At 59.1% G+C, this 19,778-nt stretch overlaps 2 protein-coding genes across 2 annotated transcripts; both read right to left on the bottom strand.

The window, feature by feature from the left end:
* Positions 1 to 24: 24 nt before the first annotated feature.
* LOC117640290 lies at positions 25 to 1,204 on the bottom strand. Its single transcript, XM_034376658.1, has 3 exons — positions 720 to 1,204; positions 433 to 643; positions 25 to 352 (listed from the first exon to the last, which is right to left on the bottom strand). The coding sequence occupies exons 1-3, from the start codon at positions 1,057 to 1,059 to the stop codon at positions 208 to 210; spliced, it is 696 nt and encodes a 231-aa protein (XP_034232549.1). The 5' UTR covers positions 1,060 to 1,204; the 3' UTR covers positions 25 to 207.
* Positions 1,205 to 1,309: 105 nt separating this feature from the next.
* LOC117640286 (5'-nucleotidase domain-containing protein 1) lies at positions 1,310 to 3,425 on the bottom strand. The gene has a single exon (XM_034376649.1). It carries the CDS (start codon positions 3,189 to 3,191, stop codon positions 1,707 to 1,709), a length of 1,485 nt encoding a protein of 494 aa, XP_034232540.1. The 5' UTR covers positions 3,192 to 3,425; the 3' UTR covers positions 1,310 to 1,706.
* Positions 3,426 to 19,778: the final 16,353 nt, after the last annotated feature.

Genomic DNA, 19,778 nt, shown 5'->3' with positions numbered 1-19,778 from the left:
AAAGTAGTGAATAAAAAATAATCATTGATGTTTCTAGAATATTTTTAATTTTCATTCAACCTTTTCCCAACATATTAAATTGAAACTCTTTGCCAAACTAACCAAGTCGGCTTTATACATCAAACTTAATTTTACACATTGCAGGGCTTGCAGTCAATTTTGACATAATTGCACAAAACAGTAAAATAGATAGTCCATGATTTCACGTTACTTACAAATTAGTTTCTTTTGAAACTTCTGAGTACCATTGCTTGAAACAGTGTTTATAACATAATTGGATATAGCAGACGCTGGATCCGCCTTGTAGTGGGTGTTGGATAAAACTGCCTTGAAGGCCTTGATACCATCCATGCTGGAAAGAAATGGAAGAGAAAAAAGAAATTCACAAATGGAAAAAATAAGAAAAAATTTAACTGCTGTAAAGATACTTACAATTGCTTATTTCTTTTCTTTTTTGAAAGGCAAGCTTTCACTTGGGAAACTTTACCCTTTTTGCTAGAACCTGGCTCCTTGTCTGATGAGGGGAGCATTGGCAAAGCATCTATAAGGGTTGCCATTTGCATAGGCTTTGGGACTTCTTTCTTTTTGGAAAGTTTAAATGCCTTCCTTGCATCTAGTTTTAGCTGCCTAACAGTATCAATTTCTGAAAGGTAACAACTGAATACAGTCCAATGAAAGTGAGAGAGAACTATTTACGACACAAAAGACATCGGACTTACTTCTTAATAATGCTTCCCTTCTGGCAATAATCTTGTCCTTCTTCGAAACATGTTTTAAGTTTTTCTTGAACAAACTTCCGACAACAGAAGGCTCACTGACAGTGCCTAGGGGTACATCCAGTGGTTGCGTTGAGGGGGGTAATAGCGTTTGTTTAAGATCAGCGAATGATATGGTGATTCCAGCAAAAATGTTGGAATCTGTACTAAGTTTCACAGGCAGTTCAGCTTGTCCAGGCACTGACTGGACAACAGGAACCACTGGAGTGTCGTTGCTTTCTGCTGCTGCCGCCTTTTGGCAAGCCAAGTGGTACTTCTTGCGCAGTTTTCTCACTTTGCCCATTTTGGATTAACTCAGACAGCGTTTCAAATCCTAATTTCGTGTTGAATCAATAACTTTTACCAATCTTGACAAATTATAACCTCAAACACATGTGATGCGAATCAAAACAATGAACCATCGTGCCCATATTCGCAGTACGAAACTGAATGTGGTAACGATCTGCCAATAATTGTTTAACCCGCGAAAGGGGAGGGAGACATCCGCGGGAAGATTTGAGAGTGACGGAGAGAAGGGAAAACAAACACAGTACTTCAGGCATTCCTTCCATAAGGTTTTATTGGTATTGGTACAAATCGGGTATCACAATCAAAACTCTGTTTACTTACTTAATAAAATAAAAAAAAATAAGGGGGAACATCTTATCACTTTAAAATGAACACATGTCCAAGTGTCTTTTTTCTTCTGAAAACAAAACAGGCAAAATCGATAATTTATAAAATAAAAAGAACGGAGAAACAAATTTAAGAAATTCTATTGCTCGCAAATGAGGTAGAGCTCAAGAAAATATGTGCAAACATTTCAAAAAACTTTCACACTTACATCAAACTAGTTTCTTGAATCTCACAGTGGTAACATTTTTTTTTTTAAATTTAATTGGGAGGGGTCAGTTAATGAAAGAGCTTATGATGCCTCTCAGATGATCAAAACTATTTTGTGGGGGCACTTGGGAAGAAGCCAATAGGTTGTGAGGGATCCGGAGAGATAGATTTGAAAGTTTGTATTTGAAAATCTAATGGCCTCTCAGCAAGAACATCTACACTTGGCACACATATAGCAGCATGCCTACGAATGATATCACACCATAATGATGGATTATCCTCTTTCTGATAGAAGTAGGACCCCCAGGTATTAGACGATAAGACATCAATGTATTCCTTTGCGTCACCAACCCCTTCTGCTCGCATCTCGTCACTAATGGCAACAGCATCACAGCGAGTAAATTCATCCGGAGCAAATACATCCTGAAGAACATTGTCACCCACATACACACACTTTGGGAATTTCTTGTTAGTCTCTTTTTTGAAGAGCTCATATAAGTCTTGCCAATTACCCTGAGAATACATTTTTCCTAATTGAACATCTTCAGGCTGGACAATGTCACTCTCTTTCCCATCGACTAAAGAGATGAAAGGTCGCCGTCCAGTAAAGAAACCAGGTTTACGGGCAAAAAAAACAACAACATCAAAAAGATCCTTCCAGTCTTCACCAAAACAATATTTAGCGGTAAATGAAGCAAAGTCTTCGTTTGAACCAGTTACCAGAAATACTTTTTTATCACTTTTTAATTTTTCTAGCCACTTACGAACATTACTACTGCAACGGTGCAAATATTTATCAGGATTTTCTTTTAGAGCAGAGAAGAAACCACCTGTATTGTTGGCAAAATTGTCTCTTTGATACATATTAATGAGTCCGTCTGTAATATCATTGTACAAATTGTAGTCCGCTGGAGGGTTTTCAGATTTTGCATCAATGTTGTCAACACACCGAGCGAAAGCAAGAGCTGCAGATACATCAAAATGATCCATAACAGATCGTATCTTTTCAGATATTGGACCATTCCAAGCGTCCAACATATTCTGCGTGTACTCCTGAGCCAGCGGATACACTTTATCCTTTCCGTAGATTTCTTCAATGTCAGCGTCCAGCAGCAACTTGGTGCCATGACAAGCTCGGTGAATAGAGCCATCGGGCGAAAGCTGCAGCACATTTCCCTTCTCATAATCCATCGTCAAGCCTTTCTGCAGGAAATCCAAATTCAAAGGCTTGAGCAGGTGACAGGGATCATAACCTTTCTGTTCGACAAGGAACCGGGCGAGCAGCTCGTAGCTGAGCTTGACCATGTTCGCAATGTTGTACTTGAGCAGGGTGTTGTCCAGGTCGAATCCGACGCAGTCATAGTCCTTGAGGCAGAAATAAGGGCTCGCTGAGGGGCCCATGGCACTGGAAGTAAGGGTGGCGTCAACGCTGAAGTGCGAGCGAGAGTGACACGGAGACGGAGACCACTGGGAGGAATGCGACGTTGGTGACGTGATCGTCGGGACCGCCCGAAGGACACGCAGCGAGTGCGAATGGGGGCACGAGCACAGACACAACGGCCTGGCCCCGGAGTAGAGCCGGCGAATGAGCATGTCCTTGACCGAGTGCCGCCACCGCGGCCCTGGCTCTGCTGCTGGGCAAGCTGCACCAGACCGAGGTGTTGACCGTTCCCGTTCAGCGCCAGCAGCAGCCTCAGGGCTCGGACGACGGCCAGCAGCTGACAGCCAAGGCTTTGGCGTCGCTGGCGTAAACACGCCTCCCCCGCCGCCGCCCCTCTCCGCCCCGCGGGCACCTGCAGACGACGAGACAGACGGACAGACAGACGAACGACGAGGCGAGTAACCGCCAAACTCCGCCTCCGCCCGCTGGCGCTGCTGGCGCTGCTGGCGCTGCTGGCGCTATCAGCTGTCCGGGGAGGCGTCCGAAAGGGAAGGGCGCGTCGACCGGCGGCGACCCTCGGCCCAAGCGGGACCAAGCACGCGACCAGCCCCGTACTAAGAAGAGATCTCACTTAACAGAAAGGAAAAAAGAATCTGACAGAAAAATAAACACTCTCAAGCAAACACACAGAATGAAGAAGAAAATACGGAGACAGCGCACTGGCGGAGCAGCACAGCAATCGTCCGCCACCATGTCTCCATGCCGGCACGTTCGTTCGAAGCGAAATGTGTGGTACAGAAAATGAATGTAGTGTGTTTACTTTTGGTCCGCCAACATTATTTGAGGAGTGGACCAAGTTTGCATGTACCCCCTCCCCCTTTTCCATTGCGGCAGGGGGATGGGGGGAAGACCCCTCGGTGCTGAGTAAACGGAAAGGGTGGGGGGTCAGAGTCCGAAGGTCCGAATGAAGAGTTATACCAGTAGTACATACTTCGAGAATGAAGCAAAGAAAATATTTCAGGCATCAGTTATTTTACTAACGCCAGGCTATTGCTTTCGTGCACTCAAATATGACTTTCATGGTCGATGTGAGAACAAGTGGAGTACAAGCCAATTGCTTTCAGCAGCTAAGTTTCTTGATAAGAGCGAAGGGGAGGCACTGTACTAACTGCTGGCCCCAAGATTTGATATTTTTTGGCTTCAGACACTATGAAACAACGAGTCATAATGTAGGCTAATAAAACAGGGTCCTCTGGCTGTCGTACTTTCGTGTCGTTCTTCGCGTCGTCTTCGCCGGCGCCGTTCACGAGAAGAGGACCGCCAAAGGTTTGCTCTGCTGGGATGAACCATCCAGGGGCTTGCGCACACAGCGCAAGTAAAATTTTCCAGTCGATTATTTGAGGATCGCAAGCCGCGCGAGGGAAACTGGGAAGCGAAGAGCATGGGGTGTTTGCACAACCTGCCAACAGACGAACGACGATCAACAAGTGTGCGGAGTGAGCGCGGCTTCCAAGATAAGGATCGCCAAGCGTTGAACGAGGCGCGAATCACACGAGAAAAGTCCGCCGAGCGAGAAAGAAGTGAGTTGTTGGCGGTGTCTGCGGCCGGGGGCGCGAGTTTCGAGCCTCGTGTAGCGCGTGGCGCGGCAGCGCGGCAGCGAGGTGGTGGTAACCGTGGTAACCCCCGCGGGGCATTCCCATCACGCCGCCGCGTAAGTGCACTTGATGGTGGCGCGGACGGGGTGCGTACCTCGTACCTCATGGCGGGGCGCGGCGGGGCGTGGTGGGGTCGTTGTGCGGTGCGCGGGGTCGCTGCGAGGGCGCCGGGCCGCGCGCCCTCGGCCCCAGTTTTTCCGCTTCGGGCTTCAGATCCACTTCTCCTCGCGCCGCACGCGCTTGATGCGTTCGTACGACTCCGGCTCGCTCAGCTTTCTCGCCATGCGGATGATCTTGGCCGACTCAGACTTGATCGAGTCCCGCGTCGGCACCTTGGCGTCGCCGATGGCCTCGGCGGAGTCCAGCATGAGCACTGCCACAGACACGCCGGCGTCGGACAACAGAGTCCTAACAGTGTGCTGTCTCTCTCGCACCTGGCACGGCCCGCAAGTGCGAGAGAGACAGCAATAAGCCTCCGCTGCAGCGCTACAGCCGCCTGTCTAGATTTGCCGCGTCGCTACCCCACGCTCGAGAGACAGACGGCGCGGGGTATCGCCGGCGCGGCCGGCCGACGCAGACAAGAGTGCAGAGCGCCTGGGGCGTAGGCATCGCGCACGCAGCCATGTCGGCAGACTGCCTACCGCCACGGCGCGAGGCCGCTCTCTCTCGCACTCAGTGGACGTCCCGTGGGGGTGACCTGCGCGGGGCCTCACCGCCGATCTCCTCCGTGGTCTGGTCGACGCGCTCCGGCTTGGCGGCCAGGACGTCCGGCAGCAGGGCGCGCGACACCGGCACCTCGCCGTCGGGGGCCTCCAGCTTGCCGTCCATCTGCTTCAGCAGCACGCCCACCTTGATGAAGATGCTCTTGAGCATGGCCATCGCTGCGGACACGAGAGCCACGCTATTGGAAGTCAACGAGGCGCACCCTTTCTCAAGTGTCCTGGACAACAGACTGTCTCTCTCGCACACAGACGGAACAAGGCGCGTACCGTTGGCTTCGGGCGCGGCCACGGGGCCCTTCTTCCGAGCGTAGAGGTCATCCACGAACTCCTGATCCAGCTCCCAGTCGTACTTCTGCGGCAGGGTCTTCACCATGCCCTGGGTGGGCTTCACCTGGCGGGGAACGAGAAGGAGGGCGGGGTGTCACGCCACTGGGCGACACAAGCAAAGCGAACCCAGGACGCAGAAACAAACAAACAAACAAATTCACAGTGTGACGATAGTTCCGACGACCTGGGTTGTAAAATAACAGACAATAAAACAGCCCCTGGCGGTGATCGAACCCGCGACCTTCTGTTCTGCCATTCCGCGCGAACTGCGGCGGGACTGCCGCCTGGGACGTCGGGCCGTTACCTGGTTGAGGACGAGCACGATGCCGAAGAGCGCCGTGCGCACCGTCACCATGTACGTGCACAGCTTCTGCTTGGCGTCCAGGGCGTCCCGGCGGCGCGCCTCCTCGGCCGCCATCTTGACGCGCAGCTCGGCCTCCTCCAGCTCGGCCCTGCAGGACATCAATCACGGGGTGAGCCTTGAGGGCGTCCGGGGCGGCACGCAGTGGGCCAGAAGACCGGTGGAGGCGGCCGAAACCCTAGACGCGCTTTGAGCTCAAGAGTCGCTAGGACTCGAACCGAGCGTGTGACCCCATCAATGGATGCCCCGTTCGGAGGGCAGTTCATTGGTGGGGTCACACGTTCAGTTTGAGTCCCATTTAGCGACTCTGGAGCTCAAAGCGCGTCTAGACTTTCGGCCGCCTCCACCGGTTTTCTGGCCCATTGTGCAGCAGCAGCTGAGGCTGCCGTTCTGCCCGCCCCGGTGTGACGGCCGGCGTGACGGCCCGCGTGACGGCCGGCGTGACGAGCAGCTTGAAGGGGCGCGTGACGACCGGCCGGTCACGTCGCGTCCGTGCAGTGCGCCGGACCGCTCTGCTGCCCCTGCTGCCCCTCCTCGTCGAGGTCGTAGTCCCGTTGCGTGGCTAGCGTGGCTAGCACACGCGTTAGCCGAGACTCTGAGGGGACGTCTAAGCGACCGCGGGGAAATAGATTGTCCCCAGCTTATTGTCTCCGGCGAGCGGGGAGCGGGGGTTCGACGGTTCGACTCCCGGCCGCGGCGCGCGGGCGGCGTTGACACCCATGAAGCATGCAGCGTGTTCGCGCTCAGCTGACGCTTACAGTGCCGAAGCGAAGGCCACGCGGGGGGAAGGGAACAATTTGTTTTCACGACGCGGCCTAGTCCGACGAGCCGACGACTCACTGCTGCTCGGTCTCGCTCATGTTGCTCTTGAGGTCGTGCAGGATGAACTGCGCGTGGTTGCGGCGCTGCAGCACCTCGTCGCGCCGCAGCTCGCGCCGCTCCACCTGCTTCAGGAGCCGGATCCGCTGCCGCAGCTGCGCCTCGAACCTGCAGGCATGCCGGCCCGTTCATCCCCAACGCCGGCACTGGCGGGGCGGCGCGCAGTGGGCCGGAAGGCCGGTGGAGGCGGCCGAAAGCCTAGACGCGTTTTGAGCTCCAGAGTCGCTAAATGTGACTCGAACCGAGCGTGTGACCCCACCAATGGACTGCTCGCCGAACGAGGGATCCATTGGTGGGGTCACACGCTCGGCTCGAGCCCCGTTCAGCGGCTCTGGAGCTCAAATCGAGTCAGTTTCGACCGCCTCCACCGGTCTTCCGGCCCACTGTGCGGCGGCGGCGCGGCACTACCTGGGGAACACGTCCATGTACGAGGACACCAGTGTGGTGGCCTGCAGGCGCTGCATCAGCCCCTCCATGTGGTCCAGGTCCTTGAGCAGCGCCACGGTGTCCGCGTCCTCCTTGGCGGGCAGCAGCGCCACGCGCAGGTCGGTGGTGCTCTGCGCCAATGGGCCAATGCCTTTTTTTCCGGTGTCAAGACGGCAGTGCGGCAGGCAGGGTTGGCGTGGTCGGCTGGCCGCCCTGGCTGGCCGGTCGGGCCGCGGCACTGGGCCTTATTTATGACCCGTTCGATTCCATCCGGGCAAAAAGCCGCCGTGTCCTGCGAAGCGGCGAAGCCTGTGACGTGACCAGACCAGCCCGGCACTGCCCAACACCTCACACGCGGTGCGTGGTGGTAGTGGTTCGCGGTCCACCCACCCCACCCCACCCCTCCCCTGCTGTCGCGTGTTGGCGTTCCACACGTGTCCGCCTCGCAGTGCCCCGGACACTCCCGCACTACTAGTTCCGGCTCGGTTCCCCCATGCCAGAGTCTGGCGGAAGGGGAGTCAGAGAGAGCGAATTCTCGAACAGGCCCATGTCGCCCCACCGCGCCCACGCCCCGCGTGGAGGAAAAGTGGTCCTAACCACCCAACTCTGCCGGACTCTGGCGGCGGGGCGGGGCGGGGCGGGGCGGGGCGGGCGTGACAGCACCGTTGGAGGCTGGCGCCAAACTCTGCGGGAATCGAGCGCCGCCACGTGGATGACATAGGCTGTGCGGCGTGTGCACCCCCAGCCCCGGCGGCCCCGACCGGCACTCCGGAAAATGGCGATCGACTCCGGACGCTTCCAAGCAAAAAAAAAAGGCCCCATAAAAATACTTTTTTCTAAACAAGTTCTAGACTCTTCCAGTCGAAAAAAATTGAGATGCTGGTATTTGATGCTGGTATGCTGGAGTCCCGTCTGATTGGTCGGTAGTCTGCACTCACACCCCGTTGGCGCCGTTGGCAGCGAGGCGAGGAGCCCTGCCCTCCTTTCGTCCTCTCGGCCTTGTTCTACTCCGACAAGTCGCTGCCGCAGTCTTGGTGGCCGAGGCCGTGACGACCTTGACGTGCCGCCCCGCCCTGGGACGAGCTGACCCTGCCCGACCCCGGCCCGCCCCGGGCCTTGGACACTAGTTCGCTGCCGCTCGTTTGGCCTCGGCCTTGAAGGCCGTCCTCGTCGGCACCCAGCAGTGCCACGGCCTCCACGGCCTCCACGGCCTCTAGGGCCGCCGCTCACCTCAGCGCGCACGTGGCTCTTGCTGACGCGCTTGTTGGAGTCCACGACGGCGCGCAGCCCCTTGACGGCCGAGGCCCGCTCCTGCATGCTGTGCTTGAGCTCGGCCTCCACGGCCTTGGCCTCGTCGCGCAGCCTGGCCGCGTCCTCGGCCGCCGACTGCCCCAGCTGCGTGGCCCGCACCACGCAGCGGCACTGGGTCACCTGGTCGCCGTGCAGCGCGCCGAGCACCGCGTCGAAGTACACCGTGTCCTGCGGGGAGGGACGAGTGGGCAAAGGGCACAGGACGAGGAAAACGTTCCGGCTTCCTTTTTCTCGTCGAGAGTCGAGACATTGACAAAACCCCGGCGTCATCGCCCGAGCAAAGACAGTTCCTCACGCACAGTGAGCCAGAAGATCGGTGGAGGCGGTCAAAATTCTTGACGCATTTTGAGCTTCAGACTCGCTAAATGGGACCCGAACCGAACGTGTGATCCCACCAATGGATTGCTCTCCGAACGAGGAATCCATTGGTGGGGTCATACGTTCGGTTCGAGTCCTGTTTAGCGACTCTGGAGATCAAAGCGCGTCTAGAGTTTTGGCCGCCGCCTGCGCCGGTCTTCTGTCACCGCCTCGTTGTGTGCAACTCCGCGAACTCCATGTGCCCACCTTCCTGAGGATGGCCAGGATCTTCTGGTAGGTGTGCGTGACGGAGGACGCGGCGTTCTGCTTGACGGCGCAGTTGGTGATCTGGCTGGTGAGGGCCTGCTCGTGTGTGTCGCGGCTGGGCTGCCGTGCGCGGGCCTCTTGCTCCCTGCGCAGGTTCATTTTCTCCGTCTGCAAACAGCGGCCCGAAGGGTGGGGGTTGGACTGCCGGCCCCGCTCCGCCCCGCTCTGTCTCTCTCGCACCCACTCGGCGCACCGCGTGAGGGCGAGAGGGACAGGCGTGCCTGCTGCGACAGCATGTCATTGGCTCCTCGAAACGACGAGCCAGGCTGATTCAGGGCAGAGCTTTCGTCGCTCTGTCTGTCTCCTTCGCACTCAAGGGAAGGGTGAGCGAGAGAGAGAAAGAGCGACGGAGCGCTGTACGGAATGAGCCTGTCCCGGGTTCGATCCCAGTCCCCGCCCCGGGCGCGTCCTTTCCCTTCCCTTAGCGGCCGCCTCGCCGTTTGTCGGGGCTGCAGGGCAAAGGGCACCAAACACACCGAGGCCGTCTTCGTCGCTCTGTCTCTCTCGCACCCGCACGGGACGCCCATGAGTGCGACAGAGACTATCGGAATCAGTCTGCAAGCCCAGGAAATCTCGTACCGCACTCCGTCGAATTGCCAGCGTGGTGTCATCTTCGGGCACACACAGCAGGCTTATTTCGAACGGCGCTCTGTCTCTCTCGCTCTCGTGCGGCGTGCGGCGGGTGTGCGAGAGAGACAGAGCGATCAATCTGGTGACAGTGCCGCTGAGCCCCTCGTGTTTGGCGTGGGCCTCGGCCACAGTGGAGGCTCACCTCCAGGCTGAAAAGCGTCCGCGCGCGCTGCTTCTTCAGGCACCGCAGCCGGTCCATCTCCTTGGAGTGCGCGAACCTGGCCTGGTCCACGTGGTCGATGGCTTTCTGGAACGGAACGCGGAGATTGAACCGAGATTGCCTTACTTTTTAGTGGGGCTCCTTCCCCTCGCAGACACGCTCTGTCCCTCCCCCCTCCCTCTCTCTTCCTCTTGAGCTACAAGTCTCCTGCCCTCGGGGCCGGGGGCAACTTTTTGCGTTTTTGCGGTGAGTGCGGCGTGATTCGGCGCCATGTTCTCAACAAGTTTTGGATTTAACTAACAAGGTCGAGGAGTTCCGGGCGAAGCCCCACCCACAAATGCAATCAGCACTTTTTTAATCTAAAAAGAAAAGAGTGCAGCGCATTGAGTTTGCCGGGCTGAGTAAACCACACACACACACACACACTGTCCTACAGTGTCGCCTGCAGCTTGCCCCGGTGACCCAGTGCGGTGTCGTCAGAGTCCCAGGATTTGGAAAAAGACCGTGGAGTCTGCCGCATGATGGACTGTTCGGTGTCGTCCTTCGCGGATTAGCCACCGAGCGAACAACCCCTCTCCCTCCGTGGCGGACCAAACCGGACCCCCGATGAGGTTCGCAGCGCGCGGGAAGGGGAATGCAGACACAGATCCCCATTTCCTATTTTTCCAAACGGATCGCTGTGCGCCCGCCGCGCAGTACCTCGCTGGATCCACGCGAACGGCACCGCCTACTGGATTTCCCAGTGGGCTGCCGAGCTGTCGAGCAATCAATCAAGCGTCGAGCCTTTCCGGCTTTCCAAAGCCCCACCGGAAAATTATGAAACAAAGCGACGAGATGCAGACCTTTTGTTGCTGTTTCTGTACGATATTGTTTGCAGGCTTGCTTTGAAATCACTCCCATCAATGATTTGGCGTCCAAATTCCCGAAACATGTTTTCTAAGCCTGGTTTTCATCCTTTACGTATTTGGGAATATGTCGGTAGTGCTCGTGTCTGCGGTCGCTGTGCCCACCTCGAAGGTGTGGTCCATGAAGGCGAGCTGGGTGGGCCGGTGGCGGCGCAGGGTGTTGCGCAGGGTCTGCTTGTCGCCGAGCCGCGCCGAGTCCAGCAGGTTGCGGTACTCCTGCACCTCGCGGGTGAGGTGCCGGATCTCGGCGAACTGCTGGCGGCGCAGCTCCTCCACCTTCTTGTTGGTGTGCAGCTTGTCGCGCTCTCGGAGCAGAGAGGAAGCAGGTTAGCCGGCGAAAGGGAGTCTGGGGTTCGAGCCCCGCCCGCGGCCCCGCGGCGTGCCGCCCTCGTGAATTTTTAATTGGAAACTCCCCCTGCCTTTCGCATATACATCCAACTTTCCAAAAGGTTATTGACGGCTGGTGCTTTAATCATCGCGAACGGGATTCTGAGAGGCAAGCCGCCGAATGGAATGGAGGGCCGCGGAGCGGAGGGGAACAGAGAGACGTTTCGACCGCAAACCGCTGCAAACGCAACGCAACGCGCCCTCGCCGCGTGTCGAACCAAGTTTTGGGGGTTTGCAGGGCGACGCCAGCGACCGCGCATTAACCCCGGGCTAACCGTGTAAGATGACACCACAGCGGCACGGCCCCGTATCCATATCAGCCCACATTCTGCCTCGGCCTGAAGGACGCCGCCGAGCACTACGTAGCGAGCGGGCCGAAAGCAGCATCGCTCTGTCTCTCTCGCACCCTTCCGAGACGCCCCGTGAGAGTGAGAGAGACAGAGCGACGCTGCTCGCAGGCGGCCGCCGGGCCCGAGGGGCGCACCCTGCAGGCAGTTGGGGGTCGCGGCGTCGCTGACCTCGACAATACCCCGTCGTGTAAGGCTCCCCGCCGCGGGCCGGCGGGCCGGGGACGCCGCGCCAGTGTACCGCACTCACTGTGCAGCTTGATGACATCCTGGATCTGGTCGCGCTTGTCCTCGGCCGTCCAGCGCGAGTCCCGGAAGCCCTTCTCGCGGAGGGCGGCCATGGTGAGCATGGCGGCGACGCGGCGACGCGGCGCGCACGCTGCCGGGCGCGTCCAGCCGAATACGAGTGTAGGCGACGCGGCGCTGCTTTTTCTGCTCGTTTGTTTCGGCCGAAAAGTGAGATGGAGCGGGACCGAGGGGGCCCTGTGTTGCAGGCGCCAACAATGGGCCTGCATGGCGTGGCGGCGGGGCGGGGCAGGCCGGGCCGACAGACATAATCCGGTGCTCTAGCTCGCCGCCGCAGAGCGCCGCAGAGTGGCGCACGCAGTCTCTTTTTTTCGCGGTCCTGGTGGTCGTGTTTTTGTTCCGCTGGACGCGGTGATCGGATCCCACACCGCTCTTCGATTCCTCGCCGCCGGCCGGTCGGCCCGACCCCACGGATTGACTGGGTTGTGCAGATGGGAAAACCAGCCCCCGCCCCGCCCCGCCCCGCCAGTCCCGGTTACACAAGTTCCGGCAGGGCGTCGCGCCGTGTAGCGTCCACTCATTGGACGCCGGGGCAGCCCCGCCAGCCCCGCCAGCCCCGCCAGCCCCGCCAGCCCGGCGACGGCGAGGCCCCGGGGGACGACACCGACACCGCGCCGCACCGTGCCGAGCCCCGGCCCTCCCTTCCGGTGTGGCGGCGACGCAAACACCAACACCCGGCCGGGCCGCCACCACGTCCGCCACCAGGTCCGCCACCACGGGCCTCATGGTGGGGCGGGGAACTCGTTCAACTCTGGGCGCGGCCAATTTGCGACCGTTGCCCCCTAATGCCGCCCGGGGCCCGGGGCGTTGGTGGCCGGGGTGGGCGGGGTGTCCGCGGGTGAGCCGCGACGCAAAGTTTCCACCGTGACCAGCGGCAGCGCGGCGGCGTCCTCTGAGCCGCTCAGGCGTGACGTTTTAGTCTTAGTTTACGAAAAACTTGTTAATGTCGCCGGGCGGCGGGCGCGCGCGCTTTTTGGGGTCACATCACACAGGGAGGACGCTCCCCGCACCTTTCTTTTCTCTCTCTCTCGTAATTAGCCAGGCGGGGTCGAAGCCCCCGAAACGAGGCGTTATGCAACCCGCGGCGCCGACGCCTGTCGCAGCAGCGGGCGAAATGGGAGGCGAAGTGAAACAGACCCGGCTGCCACGAGTTAATCTTAATCCAGCCTGGTCCACCTGCACAGCAGCCAGCATGTCGCAGCCACACACAGCCACGCGCTCGCCTGCCCGTCGTCCACTGCATGACCTTTCGAGGGGAGGGGGGAGTTGATGATGGATTATCAGCTATCCAATAAGAGGAATGCCATTTGCCACATTCGCATCGCATTGCCATCGCAATCGACATTTTTCCTCTCTCTTTAATTTTTTTTCAGTGCAGGCTCGCTTCGTGTTGGTGCGACCTCTCTCTATTTTCCAGCAGTGCTATGCATGTCCGTCCGGAGGCCTCGGCTAGGCGGGCTGGGCGGGCTGGGTTTGGTGGGCTTGGCGGCTCGGCCCGAGGCGTTCGGCGCCAGGGGCCCGGGGCGTACAGGGTGTACAGGGGGTAAGCCCTGGCCGCCATTAGGGCCGGATCGGCCCGGATGCTGCTGCACGGGAAGGGAAGGGGGTGGCAGTGAGTGAGTGGTGAGCGCCGTGAACGCCGTGAGCCGCGGCGGCCTTTCTGCATCCCAATCGCCACCCACGCCTTGCCACGCCTCCACTCGGGTCACGCCCCGCCCCGCCCCGCCCCGCCCCGCCCTGGATCCGGCTCCTCATTCTGGGCATTCTGGGTCACGTGGGATCCGGGCGGCGGCGGGCCGCTTGAGTGCCGGCGCCCATCCTGACGGAGCACCCCGTCTTACGGAGACAGTCAAAGTCAAAATGCCACCCCTCCCCCTCCCCCTGCGCCCGGCCGGCCCACCGTCGGGTGTGTACAGTAGCACAGCGGACGTAGTGGCCGTAGCGGACGCCCGACCCACCGCTGCTTGGCTGATGACTGTGGTCCTGCGGTGTGGGACGCACTTACTCTGGGGTTCAAGAGGACTGCCCCTGCGCTGCGACTAGATAGGTTGGCTGTCTCTCTCGGACGTTGGGGAAGGGGGCTGTCTGGTTTCGGCGCACCGCGTCATCGGCGGGGACATGCATGCGCAGTCACGTGTGGCCTTCGAGTGCGTGCGTGTGAAGGAGACCGCGTGTTTGTGTGCGTGTGTGAAAGGAGTGGGTCTGTGTGCGTGCGTGCTGGTGGAGGGGGCGACTAATCCCGCCTCGCAAGGCTTCGCATTCGCAGGCTTCGCAAAGCTTCGCAAGCTTCGCAGCGTGGCTGTTCCGTGCACCTGTCACGGGTCTCCGGGGGGCGCTCGAGTCCTTCCAGTCCTTCCAGCCCGCCACAGGAGGGGAGGGTCCGCCACGCACCCCCCCCCCTCAAGGCAGTCCGCAGAGGCACCCTGTGGCTTGTCCTGTGGGGCCGGCCAGACACGCTGCGGGGACAAGCTGGACCGGCCCCGACGCCCTGTGACGGCCACTGGAAAACCAAGGAGGGAGACGCTTACCTCCAAACAAAGTTTGTGAAAACGTGCCTCAAACCCCGGACTGGAAGTACGTGTTATTATTACCAGATCTTCGGAAAATTCCGAAAACTCTTTTGTTCGTCACCATTTTGTATCGGAGGTGCCAACATAAAAAGCTCTCTTTTTCCTTTGCTGTAAAACAAAGCTGACAGAGTGAGCACTCCATCCTATGGTCGGACTCGGAAGACGACTTATCCTACGGAGAACTGCATGAAATGTATCATCACCTCTGCAGTGCAGTGGCGACGTCTTCTGTTCCCCCTGAAAGGTGAGAAGCCCCGCCTGCCGTTCCCAGTGTGGGGCACACACCGCAGCCTCGCGGCCCCGCGGCCCCGCGTCCCTCGGCCCGCCTCACGACTGTGGCATACCGTATCTGAATCCGGCTGAAGGGTGGGGCCCCGCGGCCCCGGGGGACCTGTGCGTGCGAGCGCTGAACTCGTCGCCGGCTGCTGCCGAAGCGTCGTTTGCGTGTCTCTGTCGCACTCTCGGGGCGTCCCGTAAGGCGAGAGAGGCAGGACGCCGAAACGATTCGTCGGAATCGCTCGGCGGCCGGGGCGGCCGGGGCGGCTGGGGTGGTGGCGTTGATGGAAAGGGCCGGAGCGTCGCGGCGCGGTGCCCCAGCGGGGCCTGTGTTGTTTTGTCCAAGTCTCCGCGCACGGCCCCGTCGGGGTGCCCGTCAGGTCGCCGTCGAGGTCCACGTCGAGGACCCAGCCTCCTGGGGGACACTTCTTTGTCCGACGCCTGGCACTCGGCCGGGGCCAGCCAGACCATTGGTCATGGCGTTGTTTTGCCCGGAGCAGTCGATGACCTCACGTCAATGTTATCAACTGGCCGAGAGAACGAAAAACAGAAACTTATGGCACGCCACCAACTCTGTCAACTTAATGAAATCATGTACAGTACGTACACAGCTAGGGCAGCAAACCCGCGCTGGGTCAACATCCTGTCCCTTTTTTGATGTATTGAGGGCAGGTCCACTCGCACGCTCGCTGAATACGAGAAAAGGATAACTGGGACCAAAATTCGATCAGCTGTGCAGTCAGTTACTCCACCTTCCTTCGCTGAGCAACAGGCATCTCACTTCAAGCACTCGCGAGCATTCCAATCATCCCTCGCCATTTCCCCCTTGGCTCAGTGAGGAGGCGCGCGAGGCTGCCGCAAAGTTGGATGGAGCAAATGTTGACGGACCCCGAGTGGCAAAGTGCTGACTTTGGGCGGCCGCGCCGCCGGCATGCGTCAGTCTAAGCCGGTAATGATACTCGGGGTACCAAACTTGCGCCCTGTGTCCTCATCCCTTCTTCGAGTACGTCATTAGCCGGCTTAGTTTAGCGGCAAGGCCGTCGGAGAGTTTAGTGCGAGTATCCAGTTTGAGACGCTTCGCCGCGCCGCGGGGGTCGCCGACCCCGAGTTCGGAATCGCACGCAATGATGCCGGAGTTTCTGCGGTGGTTCCGGGAGACAGGCTTCAAGGTCATCGCGAGGTCATAAACTCCCCTCGTAGTCCGCTCTGGCCGGCTCGGCCGGTGTTGCCTCGCAACTCGGCGATCGCCAATGAGCCCGAAAACAATAATAGGGGGACGTGGCGTGGGTTGACTGGTCTGGAACCAAAGCCTGGCCCCGGTCCCTGGTCCTGGCTCTGGGATTGGTATTCCATTCCCCACCTGGCCGTGGCTGAGTCAGCCCCGGCAGCCCCGGCAGCCCCGGCAGCAGGGCGCTGATGAAGCCGTTTCTCTCCTCACTAACCCCGTGCACTGGCCGAGCAGCCCAAGGAGTGTACCGCCCACTAATCCTTGCCCCGTACCCGGACGGCCCGGACGGCCCGGACGGCCCAGCGACCCGGACAATGGCTCGTGATGACGCCCACGCTGGCGGTGCCAGAGCAGGTGCCAGAGCAAGTGCCGGAGCATGCCGCACCGGCGGCTTATGAACGTGGAGGACGAGGCCGTCGTTCACCTTGCCGACGATCGCAGGAACTCCTCTCGGCTGGAACGCGCTGACCACCGTGGACTATGTACACCTTAAAAAAAGGCAGGCCTTTGCTGCAGGGATGTTTCGGAGGCCTCCGGGAGTCTCCCACCAGAGGGGTCTAGCCTCTAATGGAAATGGTAATGGAGGGCAGGCAGTCGCGGCTGCAGCCGTGTTAGACGGGACTGCCTACCCGGCCTTTGCCAGGCGCCATGATGGTGCCTGATGTGGCTTTGGCCCGCCGTACGGGGTGCGTGAGGCCCGGAGGTCCAGAAGCGTTAGAACGAAGCGGCCTTTCGATGGTGCCATTGAGGCGCGGGCGGTACGGTGCTGGCTGCGCAGTGCTGCGCAGGGCGGTGCGCGCTGGTCTTCCCTCCCCCGCCCGGCCCGGCCTGGCTGCGACTGGCCCGCCACCCGGAGCGCCCCGCGTGGCTCCGCGTGGCTCCGCCGCGGCAGACCGGGCCCAGTGGCCCCAGTCTTGTGACGACGCGCGGAGCGCACGGCCGGCAGACCCCCTTCGGCGCGGTGCGGCTCCGCTCCCGAGACACGACTCGGCGTCAACACGCGGACCGCGCTAACGCCGCGCCACCACACGCGCGCCACACAGAGAGCAAACACGAGCAGCGCCAGGACACACAAAACAGAGACACGCTTTTCGAGCTGCTCATTGTGGCTGGAGTTGGTACACGGCAGGGAAGGACCTCCGGAGTGAAGGGCGCCGCTCGGCTCCAACTTCCTGTGGTGAGTGTCCATCGTCGTGAATCTTACTGTTCCTCGCGGGACGATCGGTCGGACGGACGTAGGTGACACGGGAACCTCCTTCCTGCCCCCTTCACTACCCACCCCTCCCACTGCCACGGCCTCGGCGCCCGACGCCAGAGAGCCTATCAATTTGAGATGAGACACTTCCCTGCGGCCTGCGGGGCGCTCGCGCCGCTCCAATGGTCCCGTTGGGATCAGCCTGTCTGTGGGGATGGACTCGGACGGCGGCAGGATGGACCGAGGACAAATCGGTGACCAGCAACGCATGTGTGTGAGTGCGTGTCGTCTATGTCTGTTTATCTCCGTTGGTCTGTGAGCTTGTGTGTGTGTGTGTGTGCGTGCGTGTGTGTGTGAGTGTGTGACGGACACACAGAGAAGCTTGCGTGTGTGGGAGAGAGAGGGGCTGTGACACTGTGTCCGTGTGCGTGTTCGCGGTGTTCGCCCTGCTGGCCTGCTTGTAGATGCAGCACCACGTGTTCGCCGCCATTACAAGGCAGCAGGGGGTCGAAACAGGGCAGAAACGACAGCAAAGCGAGCAGTAAGGCGTCTGGGGCACAGCCCGCCACAGCCCGTCTGGGCCCCATAGCGAGCACTTGTACTCAGCTCCGCGAAACCACTCAACAACACGTTGGCGCTTGGAGAAGACAGAGTAACTCAAACTTGTGCTTTAATCATTAGTATTAATTTCTTAAGCGAATCAGGCCCCGTCAACCACAAACTTTAAATTTACCATTTTGGTGGATCTGATTGGATCAGCCAGACAGCCCCCATTCTATCACCCCCAGGCGGACGAATGGCAGAAGAACAATAGCGCGCAGAGAATGCCCACTCTGCCAACTCGCCTCGCCGTGCCCGAGGCCGTGCCATAAATGGTCTATCGTTTGGCTGCTAAATGGTCGCTTTAGATCTCAAATCAAAGACTTTAGTGGGACAAAGCGCGAAGCCACAGACTAGTTTTGCAGTCTTTTGCAACTTTGGGACGAACGAGGTCAACCTACGTGGCATCAATCATGCTCCATCCGGCACTAGCATCAAAGCTTCCCTCTGACGCTCTCGATCGAACCGTGCTCAAGTTTCAAGCCTTCCACCACCGCCTTCCACGCGGAAAACAGAGGGTCTCTTGACTTAACATGTTCTCCTCTTCCGAAGTAAAACTCAAAGAAGGAACTCAAGTGGAGTTGCCACGGTGTCTGTGGGGCCCAAGACGTCCGGCCAGAGGATAATTATCGACCAGGTAGTGCGCAGCCCGCCAGTCTCACTACGGTTCTTTGTGTACGTGTGTGTGTGTAAATCCCCCTACAAAGGACGCCCGCGTCCTTGCCGTTCAACGCGGGGCACTAAAGGTGCTTATTCGCGTTTGCAAATGCCCCCTTGAACCTGTTTGATTTTAATAGGCTTTGAGAGCCGAAGGCATCTCCATTTTCTCTATGCTTTGTTGTTGTTTTTATTTTTTGCCCGCCGTGTTTTGCCCTCTCTTTTGTGCGCTTTGAAAGGACTTTCCCTTGCGACGCTTCCTGCCCTTGTCGTTGAGGGTTTGGCGTTGGGGGGTTGGACGGTGGGTGGTGGGGGTGTTTTGGTGGGGGGTGGGGGTTAGCGTGTAGGTCAGACTGGCAATAAGTTAGTTGGAGCTGGCTAATTCTGGCCGGCCTCTCTCGACTCGCCCCAGACCGCGCCGGCATCCACCACCTCTTGTACAAACGGCTGGACCGCAGGGGCCCCACCCCCACCCCCCAACCCCACGGGGCAGACCGCCGGCCGCCGTGTCAAACCAGCCGTCGCCGAAGCGATTGGGCTCGCGGTCAAGGCCGCCCGCCGCACCTCACCGGGACGACCGGCACGGGCAGACAGACGGCCGTGCCTCTTTCGCCCGCTCATCTCCCTGCCCGGCCACCCCCCTTTGTGCAATCAGCACCCCTGGGTCCTCTTCGGGGTGTCTGCTGCGCCTTTTTTTCGGCCGTCGTTACGGAAGTAATTGCAAACGGCGAGAGAAAGTATCGAATATCGAGCCACTAAATGAGGTCGGTGGATAACGATCGCGCTTGACACTCTTGCCTTTGATTCGGGGAGACTCCCCGTCCTGGAGGACACGCTGAGGCTGTTCGTCTGGTCCTCCGGACCTCGGACGGCGAGAAGTCTTGCCGTCTGGTTTTACGCGCCGCGCGGAGCGAGTCTCGTCCGTCCGACTTCGTTTCCGGGCGACCCCCCCGGCTTGGGTTGCCTATTTCCGGGCAAGGGTTTCGACAGCTATCACGGTCGGATATGGCGCGGCGGTGGCCAAGTTATTATTATGACGTCAACGTCGTCGGTACGGGCAACCAGCCAACCAGCAACCCGCCGCGGTGACCTCATCAAAATTTAATTCCGCAATCTGTCAGTGTTTGACAGTGCACCCGTTCGCGCGCAAAAACGGGCAAGGCGAGCTGGCATCAGCGCGGAACGCGAAAATTCACGGCGGGGTAGCGCCGCGCCGAATACCATGGAGCACGC

The sequence above is a fragment of the Thrips palmi genome, unplaced genomic scaffold (genome assembly GCF_012932325.1).
Source record: "Thrips palmi isolate BJ-2018 unplaced genomic scaffold, TpBJ-2018v1 HiC_scaffold_12, whole genome shotgun sequence".
Taxonomy (NCBI): Eukaryota; Metazoa; Arthropoda; class Insecta; order Thysanoptera; family Thripidae; genus Thrips; species Thrips palmi.
Note: the sequence above shows the minus strand (reverse complement) of the source record. Positions and strands in the feature narration are given on the sequence as shown.

Excerpts from the sequence above, each read along its gene's own strand:
- LOC117640286 (XM_034376649.1), bottom strand. The coding sequence starts at position 3,191 with ATGCTCATTCGCCGGCTCTACTCCGGGGCCAGGCCGTTGTGTCTGTGC.
- LOC117640290 (XM_034376658.1), bottom strand. The coding sequence starts at position 1,059 with ATGGGCAAAGTGAGAAAACTGCGCAAGAAGTACCACTTGGCTTGCCAA. Across the intron at positions 644-719 it reads AAGGGAAGCATTATTAAGAA|AAATTGATACTGTTAGGCAG; the intron begins GTAAGTCCGATG and ends GTTACCTTTCAG. Across the intron at positions 353-432 it reads AAGAAAAGAAATAAGCAATT|CATGGATGGTATCAAGGCCT; the intron begins GTAAGTATCTTT and ends ATTTCTTTCCAG.